We start from the raw sequence: 9,993 nt of genomic DNA on the forward strand, positions 1-9,993 counted from the left end.
TGGAAAGTAACCCTGAGAGCAGCCTGGAAGGGTCACTGCAAGATGCGTTTAAACGTTGTTGAAAGTTAATGCACACTAGGCCAGAAGTGAAGAGATGAAGAGATGTGTTTACCTTCTGAACCTGTTTGAATCTTGGCATTGAAAAAATCTAGTAGTTATAAAACTACGACTGAAAACCACGATGTTCATATCATGTCCATCTGCTGAATGTTAAATAAATATGTTGGTTGGTTGGTTATTTAAGTATGTTGGCCAACTGGCAGAGTATGAAATGTTTCTAGAAATAGTTAGGGGATATTTTTTTTTTTGTTGTTGTAGGTTGAGTCCTTTCTCAGACATACAGGAAAATGAGGAGACACTTAGCAGGATAGGGAGGTTTTTGTTTGTGATTTTTCCAGATACACTGCTCAGAATCAGTTTTAATTAATTGAAAATAAGCTGCATACATTTTGCATATGTGCATTTTGATTCTGGTATTCCACTGGAATTATTCCAGACGTATGCTTCAGCAACAGAGACGAGGCTGCTGCGGCTCTGCGATTTGCACAGGTGTAACTCAGATCTGTAATTTTTACAGTGAATATCTTTAGTGGTAAGTGGTCTGGTCTTCTCTATCTACGTGCACCTCTCATTAACATTACATGGCTGCTTCAAGGTCACGCTGGAAGCCTTATGCACCAAACCAGGTTGCAAACACATAGTGTCAGGTGTTTAAAATGTAATGCAGCTGATGTTGGCAGCATTTCTATCTGCTTTCCTCCCATCTCCTCCATCTGAAACAAGAGTGAGTGTCCTTGCTTCCCAGAAGCTTTACAAATTCAGATTTTTTTGGTGACACTGTTGGAGGCATAGCTTTATTCACAAGCTCTAGTCCTGTTTTGTATGACTTTGGAGGGTTGCAGATTTGCTCTTCTGTCTAGAAGAGACCACCTTAGGTAAGGGAAAAGGAGGCAGTGCGGGGTGCTCAGCTGCAGAAAGCCCACCCAGTGCCAGAGCTCCACAGCGCCCATTGGCTTCTTCTTGAGCTCTTCCAATTGAGAGGGGCCAAGTGTCTCAGGAGGGGGAAATTTCATCTTCTGAATTACCTTCCTTAGATATTCTTATGAAGACAAAAGCATTTATACAGAAGGACTCTTGAAAACCGTGGCTCAACACCCACCCCAAATCAGAAAGCTGATTCTGATAGCTTGCAGCAACTTGCTGCTCTCACCCACGTGCAGTCAGGTGCAGAACTGGTGCCAAAACTCTTATCCTCTTAGCAAACGCCGAATGATTTATCACAACCAGACGTGTTTGGAAAGTTTAGCAAAGAACTGCTTTTGGGAGGTTACAAGGTTAACTACCAAAGTTGTATGTAACTTGGAGCTGATGCATGGCAATTAATCAAGAAATTACGTTCACTTCTTTTCGAGAGCCCTCATGGCATGCTGCGCCTGGGGGGCGACAGGCACACGCACAGGGCAAAGCGGTTCTGCTGGTCGAAATGTGGATTATTTCATATTGAGCAAACAATGAGTGCAGAATAAATGCTGGCAGAGGGGACCGCAATATGAAATGCTCTTTGTAGCAAGCAAAAGGCCTCCGAATTCTGAGCAAACCTTCAGTACACGCTGAAAAAAAACCCCACTAATTGTTGCGTCAAAAAAGTGTGTGCGCTTTAAATCTATTCACAAACATCTGTGTTAAAGGCAAAGGTCCTTATTCACATGCTCAGTAATTTGCAGTAGGGCTTTTGGCTCTTTCAGAGTTTGGATAACTCAATTTATTATCATCTTCTTTTCAGCCTTTAAACTGACATACTCAAAACCAATAGTTTTAGTCAATAAAAGCAATAGTGTGTGTGTTGGGATACCATGGGTGGTAGTGATCTAGAACTGATGCACCAGTTTAACTTAATAAATTATGATCAATTTAATGCCATCTGCCAGTGCTGTTTATGTGCTTTTATCAAAAGGGGTTTGCCTGCTGTACCTTACACAAATGCAGCGATTCACTTTCTTCCAGAGTTCAGCATTACCTAAACCTGGAGGCTACAATTGCTTGCCTTTGTGATTACCAATATTTAGCACTGATTTTCCTTGCTCTCCCTCCACGAAAGAGTCAGCAGCTCTGTGACGCTCAGTACCGATATGGTGCTAATTATGGATCAGTGCTTTGCACTGGATTTGTTTAATGAAGTCAGAATGGCAGCCAGAAAAGTCCAAGGAGAGACATTTTGTGGGTGTAAATCCCAACAGCTGGACCGACTTGGTTTGACTCCCGTGGGTTTAAAGCACTTTACACCCACTGGGGATTTGTCCTTAAGTAGCTTTCCTGGGAACACTGCAAGTGTGAGAGCTGGTGGAGGGGCAGAGCCACCCGAGCACACAGCACTAACAAGCCTGAACATTGTAATTAGCAAACCGATCATTTTCGCTCTCTGACTGACATGTGACATCTTTGAAACATTTTCAAAAGCTTCAGATTTTGAAAGTGGTGGGTGTTCTGAATTTTTGGGATGCACCTGTGCTCACATCCACACAAACACTGATTAGATAATATGTGTTTGCTTCAGACTATGGATAATTTAAAAATGAAGGAGAATAATTTGTTCCAAGAAGCTATATATAATATAATATGTTATATAAAATCTATTGTGCAATTATATATTATATTATATTATATTATATTATATTATATTATATTATATTATATTATATTATATTATATTATATTATATTATATTATATTATATTATATTATATTATATTATATTATATTATATTATATTATATTGTTATATTCTATTACATTGCATTATATCATATTATATCATCATATATTATATCATGATTATTGCTATACTGTATTTTATTAGTGTTACAGTGTAGAAGTATTTTGTATATAAGCATACATATGTGTCTAATATATGAATGTGTATGTGTGTATATGATTATTTATCTTTCTTGGGAGTAGTCAAATTATGTTTAGTACATCGGTTTTGGCTTTGCCCAAAAATGGAACCTTTTAAATTTCTTTTTTTTTTTTTTCCCCTCTATTTTTTTACAGTACCCCAGCTGCTGAGGCAAAAATGTTAGATGGCAAAATACAGATTTACAGTTTTGTATTGTGGGTGGCTAAATTCTTGTTGCTCCCTGCCTAGTATCAGGGAAAATGACAAATAGTTCATCTCAATGCAGGGAATTGTCCATGCAGTGCCTAAGCTGTCTTAATTTGTGGAGAATAAATAATTTTCTATTTCTGAATCCCTTCTAGTCCCGCACCCACAGAAGCAGTTGGCATACAACACCTCGAAAGCTGGGGTCGTAAAATTAACACAGACATTAGGAACTGAGTGGATTGACAGAGGAGTAAAAGTCAACTGTATTTCCCCGTAAGTAAAATGTAGTCTCAGTTTGAAAGTACAAAGAGAATGAAATGTTCTAAAAAGCTCAAATGAACAGTATCTCAGCAAATAAAGTTTCTAATTAGCAGGTGGATTGCATCCCTTTTTATGTTGTCTTTTTCTTAACAAAGGTTTAAATACTTAGAACCAAGCCTGCTCTGTTGCTGTGTATACTCAGGGATTTAAGAAGAGGTTTTAGCATTTGATAATAGGTTTTCCAATAATGTGAAGGGTAGTTTTTAGCATTTCTCTTCCAGATGAAATATTTCCTTAGTCTGTCCAAGCCTTCTGCGGTTAAAGAAAAGGCTTTTGACACTTAATAGACAATACTTCTTTCCCCTTTTTACTTAGACAAATATATAGGCACTTTAAAAGCCACATTGTACTGCTGTAATTGAGATACTGTTCAGCTCTGACAGTCATGGGGGGCCAGGTGTAATTTTGTAAATATATATATATATATTTCTTACAAACGATATTTTCCTTTTTTTTTAGAGGCTTAAAGCTGTATGTTTTATTTTATGGTATTTATTCACAAAGAAAAGTTTTCTTACCACATACACATTTTCTCTCCCTGTTTCTCACACACATACCCAACACAGTCATTTTATTAAACAATTAACAGTGCATGATAGTGCTAAGCAGAAACCCAAGTGGATAGCGTTAATTGGAAGCGGTCAAATTCTGTAGACCATTGAAGGCAATCAGAGTAAGTAAGAAGGGCAGGATTTTAACCCAGGAGTTAAATTGTAATAATGAAGATATAATGTACATCAAATTAGGAAAAACAAATTACATATTTTAATCCACAAAGTGGTGTAAAAAAAAGAAATCACAGAGCTCAATGGCAAGTGCCTCTATTTTTACTGTCGGTCTGCTCTCCACTTCCCTGTGCCGGCTGTCTTCCTTATGATTATTTATTACTAATTATATCAGTGACTCCAGCCGTCGCTCTATGTGATCCACAGATTCTTTAAACAGCATCTTACTTTGTAATGGGATTTTCCCCATGCCAATGCTAGCAGCTCTGCAATAGTGTTCCCACAACTAGTGCTAGTGAATTTACACTGGCTTTCAGGAGCCAAGGGAGATGAAGGGAATTAGGGAAGCTCAGTAGGACCCGGCAGGAACTCTGTCTGAAAACACATGGGTAATCTTTACCAACAGAGGTGGGATAGTAGTACCACATTCACAGAAATCACGGATAAGGAGGCTCTTAGATGAGGAATTACCCATTTCTAGAGGGTTTACATAAATTTAGAAAATATCTACTGAATGATCAAAACTCATTGTTTTGCATAAGTTGGAAGCATACACTCATATTGAAGAAGTTATGTTTCAGGAGGCAGTTGTCAGAGCATGGAGGAAAAATCATCACCCTCTCTTTTTCTACTTTTCAAGCCAAAAGGGGGTTGCATTTTGATCATCCCTACCTGTCTTAAACTCTAGTTCTGACCTCAAAATCCTACAACAGGAAGGATGGGGGGTTCTTTGTGGAGGAATAGCCAGAAAGGGGGCACAGAGGACAAATGTTTTTGCCGTCTTTAAGGTCCCTCGTTCTGGACAGAGCCATTCCCCCCAGCGCAGCTGGGGACCCGGACTGAACGCTCCGGGAGCTGGGCAGCGTTTTCCTCCCACCAGTTCAAAGCTTTGGCTGAGCCCCTCTGCCAGGGCTGCCCAGGGAGCTCTGGGTAGTGGTTCAGAGGAAGGACCCTACAGCACTTCATATAGCTCAGATTCCGCCTCACCACAAACAAAAATCACATATGCTTGAGAGTGAATCAATATTCACATTTACCCTTCTGCCTGTATGAGATGTGAACCTGCATTTCAGTGCAGACTTGGACCCACCCCCAGAACCGTGAACCCACAAGTCTTGTTGTCATGTCTCTTGACGTAACTCACCAAGGCACAGGGGCATCTTCAACCCACCTGAACTTAGTAACTAACACCAGGTAGTAGCCTCAATGCAACAGCACATCTGTCGATGCTGTCAGAATACTTTGCAGGGTTGAAAAAATGTTCCAAATGCATGAGTCTTTCTGAGCATAGATGTCCAACCTAGCATGTTGCCATCCTATAACAAGAAGGGATTTTGAGGAGTGTGAGGAGCACAGAGGTAGATATAGAGCATGATGATACCCAAGATACTCTCTGGATAAGTACAATATGTGTGTCCTTAAATGCTTTCCCCCTCCCACTTGCAGCTTCATTAATGCTTTAAGGCACTGTCAGCGTACCTCTGTCTGAAGCTCCAAACACTCCAGTCTGGCCCTAAACATTATTTCACCATGCAAACCTTTTGGCCTTTTTTCGCTCTTCCTATCTGATCACTTTTTATCAACTTAATTTCTTAGTGAGTGCATAAAACTTATGCAGAGCAATGCATAAAAGTTATCAATGCATAAAATGTTATGGCTGACTCCTTGGGATAATTTATTGCATTTATAAAACTGAAGATTCAGGCTTCTCTTGCTGGCCAGGCAAGCCTCATGTCCATGGGGACAAGGTGGCCAAGACTCCCTGGATGCTTTGGCTGACTTTGCGTGTTGCTCCATGCCGCAGCAAGTGTCTCTGTGTATCGTGGGAACTATGCAGAGCCCTTCTGCCACCCTCCAGTGCAAATGCCTCATAGCCTGCTGCACAGCCGATGCAAAATTAAGAAGGTGCTGGTGTCTTCCCAAAAGGAACGTGGACATCAGGCTGCAGAGGGCACCTGGGTGTGAATAGGGACCTTTACAGAGCACTGACCGGTGGGCGATGCCTGGCTGCCCACGCCGTGTTTTAGTCTGTTTCCTGGTCCCTGCATATGTGAAGTGTGTTGGGTGTGATAGAACAGGGGACATGCAGCACTGGAACGCTTCAGTTTTGTAGGCATTGTACTGAATCAATATCTATTTTGGGGGCTAATTGCATCTCTCCTCTTGATTTGCAAGGCATAAAATGACATAATGTGATGACCTTTGGGACTGGCAGCTGGAAGTTGATCTTCAGCTCAACCCACAGCCGCAGCCAGGCCAGCTTGTTGGAGACCCAGTGAAACTCAGCAGTCCCAGAGGACGAACCATGTTCCCCACCTCTGGGCTGCCAGGATTTGGGGTTGGGCTGCGATGGGCAAAGAGGCTTTGTCCCCTGCATGCCTGCTTTGCTCCCCTGGGATGGTACGGAGGCAGCCGTACAGTGCTGTACCAAGATTTTAGCTTGGTGGGTACGAGGAGTCAGAACGCAGGTAGGGCAGGATCATCACAGGTTTTGGGTGTACCCCATCATGGGGGAAGGAGAGGCAGAGCTGGCAGGGGAAGGAGCACCCCAGCATCACCTGAAGGCATCCCAATTAAGCAGCATTACTATCCCCATTAAGCAGCAGTCGTTGCTGGTAAGTATCTTTGGACTTAAATCTTAATTCCGTGGGAGATGTCCCAATTAAGTGGATCTTGTGATTAAACACTTCCTGATTAAGTGGAGTGTACTTAACTCATTCAAATTAATAACTCATCTGAAAGAAATCAAGTTACACACAGATGGAATCTTTTTTTTGCTCTCATTTGGGGATTGAGCGCACGTAACAATTCCAGTTAAGTATCTGGTAAGTGATATTTTTCCTAATGTGTCTCTCAGAGTGGAAATGTTTTAGGCAATTGGGGTTTTTTGTTGTTTTTTTTTTCCCCCCCCCCCCCTAATGTATCCTAATGTGTATTGTCCTGTGTATCAATAATGAAATATTGATGCTCATATCTAACGTTAAGGAACCAGCAGTTTGATATTGCATTGACATGCAACAGAAAGTACTGATAGGCTCAGCACTGCATACGAGATGAGGTAGGGAATTAATGCATTGGCAGTTGTCTTTGCTGGAACTGGTTAGAAGCCAACTAAAATCTGCCTAAAAGGGTTCGACAACATTAAATTGCCCAAGTTGGCACCAAAGCTTTCCCAGAAGATGTGTAGTATCAATGACATGCCTAATATTTATAGTGCCATCAGTATGTGTGTTTGCAACTTTTAAGTTTTGCGCTATATTTTTTTCTCATTTATATAACAAAAATTTGTAATGAAGTTTTGTTACACATCTAAATTTTTGCTACTTGAAGTGAACGTAAAGAAAGGTCCAGCGAGAGGCACAGTGCTGTGATTTACAGGTTGCAGTGATCTGACCAAAGATCATTTTTCTGAACAGATTGAAAAATGTCCTCTTTTTAGCAAAATCTGTTGTGCTGGAAAACTATGTGTTGTATTCCCTAATCTGCATTCCCTTGGGGTTAAAGCATATATGTAAATTAAAAAAATTATAAATTCAGATGGATCTTATTCTGGTCTCTGATAGTGTAAAGCCAGAATGATTATGCTGATGGTTTTGTAAGCACGGTGAGAGGCACGTAAGGGAAAGGAGTCCAATATATTTCATGTCTGCTGCTCAAAGCACATTTCTCTGAAGAAAACCAGTTCTTGAGGAGTTTGGGAGAGCGAGGGGGGAGAGTGGGGGGCTGTGCTTGGGGGAAATAAGTAAACGGTCTGCAGTCCTATACTGGAATGTGTTTGATTATATTGCATTGCCAGAGCTTAAGCGAGCTGCATCACTCAGTGTTTCTGAACTGCTCTGGTGTTTATTGACAATTACAATAAAAAATAAAGCCGACATTTAAATCCTGCCCGATTAGTGAAAACAGAAATGTTTGGGGGAAAGTCTGTATTAGTTCCACTTCGTAACAGAGTAAATAGCAGATTTCAGCCTTCATTTAAAACAAAAGGTAAATCTCATACCCAGAATCCAGTGTGTCTTAAAAAATTATTTCCTTGGAAGTATAAATTGGGATGCCGATGAAGTTTCAGAACAAAACGGGTATTTTTATACTTTGTTCATTTCATATTTATCACTAGCTTGTTTGCTAATTTTCATTTGCAAGAGGCAATTCTTCCAGCTAACTGGCTGCCTCAATGGGCCACTGATTTCTTTGAAGTGACAGTCTGTAAATATGCATAAAAAAGAGATGCAATTAGCGTGTGTGTGGTTCAGTGCAGCCTGATTTCATTGGCAAGTTTACCCACAGTGTTGATAAGCTACATTATCTAGAAAATTGGCCGCTGAAAAACAGCACCTCTGATTGCCAGCAAAGGTTCCAGATAACAGGGTGCTGAAGAGAAATATAATTGAGGTTGAATATGTTAACCAAGGTGTCACATGCTCCTTAGAAGCGCTAATTTATCAGCATGTTGGAATTTTTATTAACATTTGGAATGCATTTCTACCACACTAATGAAGTGGAATTGGCAGTTCAGGTTTTAGTTATTGTCATTTCTGAGAAGTTAAATGTAATTTCTCGTTAGACACAGTTATGTAAATATATTTGTTCAGGGGCTGAAAAAATTATACATTTTGCAAAATACAAATATGTTGTTAAGGAGGAGTATGACAAATCAGTCGCAGTTAAAGTCATAAAAGCCAGCCAAATGTTCGCCCTGCATTGTGCTTTCTGGAGCATCACTCATTTCTAGGGCACCTGAAGAAAATGAACTTAGCAGTGTTTTAATAAATGGTGTAGTCCCTCATTAATGTAAAAATGGCAAGACAGGTAAATGCGGTGTGATTTGTTGGGATATTGGTTTAAGGGGAATCGCCCTGAGCATGCTGTGCTTATCTTTGCTTCTCCTTTTTTTTTGTGGAGTCTGGTGCCCAGAAGGGCACTGGCTTTTGTTTCTCCCGTTTTTTGACATATGGGAAGTTGGGCTGTTTTCAGTTTCTGGGCTGTACACAAACACGCTGTGTGACATTATGCTGCAAAGAGATGAGAAGAGAAATTGGTAGAAGGATGACAGTTCCCAAGAGCTGTGACAGACCCAGTTCAAGGTGCTTTCAGTTCCAATGCTGTGCTTGTTTTCTATCATAAAAAAGGAAACTGGTGATTACGAGTAATCTACAAGTGAGGGGGTACTGCTATTAGCTAAGAAGACAGTATGTGTGCACTCACTTTAAAGAAAACCTCTAAGCCTGCCCGTCGGCAGTGAAAGGCAGTAGGATAGAAGTGCTACACAAGTTTGCATCATGACTTTCAGCAGAGACAGAGCAGGTCCGACGTGGGCATCTCCTTTGTGCTATTCCACAGTTTTCTTTCCAAATGAACACCTCGAAAACCTATCGGTGCTGCCTTTCCTTCTGGGGAAAACCCGGTCCTAAACTCTTGGTGCGTGTGCTCTTCGCAGGGGCATCGTTGACACGCCGCTCATCCGCTCCAAGGACCTGCGGCCGCTGGTGCGGCGCTGGCTGGGGGACATCCCCGCCGGGAGGCTGGCTCGGGCGACCGACCTGCAGGCTGCCGTCGTCTATCTGGCCTCTGAAGCCTCGGATTACATGACGGGTCATAATCTGGTCATCGAGGGCGGCCAGAGCCTGTGGTGAGGGGCATCCTCCAGCCTCCCCTCTCAGGGGATAGGTCACTTTGGAAAGTGCATATTAGAGTTTAGCTTAGTCTCAGTTTTGGCCCGTGCAGCTAAGTGGTCAGCTAATATGAAATTATTGTTTTCTTCTTTTGGGTGTTGCTTTGGAGACTCATATAACGCAAATAAAGAAAAAAAAATATTTAATTTTCAACATTTTCATGTTTTTTCACTAT

At 41.2% G+C, this 9,993-nt stretch overlaps 1 protein-coding gene across 1 annotated transcript in view; it reads left to right on the top strand.

Moving 5' to 3' along the window:
* Positions 1-9,779, top strand: part of LOC141928081 (uncharacterized) — a 31,741-nt gene extending 21,962 nt beyond the window's left edge. The window contains exons 11-12 of the mRNA XM_074835744.1: positions 3,256-3,373; positions 9,584-9,779. Of these exons, the coding sequence (XP_074691845.1) occupies positions 3,256-3,373; positions 9,584-9,779 (314 nt within the window). The remainder of the gene's footprint in view (positions 1-3,255; positions 3,374-9,583) is intronic.
* Positions 9,780-9,993: the final 214 nt, after the last annotated feature.

The sequence above is a fragment of the Strix aluco genome, chromosome 11 (genome assembly GCF_031877795.1).
Source record: "Strix aluco isolate bStrAlu1 chromosome 11, bStrAlu1.hap1, whole genome shotgun sequence".
NCBI classification, from domain to species: Eukaryota; Metazoa; Chordata; class Aves; order Strigiformes; family Strigidae; genus Strix; species Strix aluco.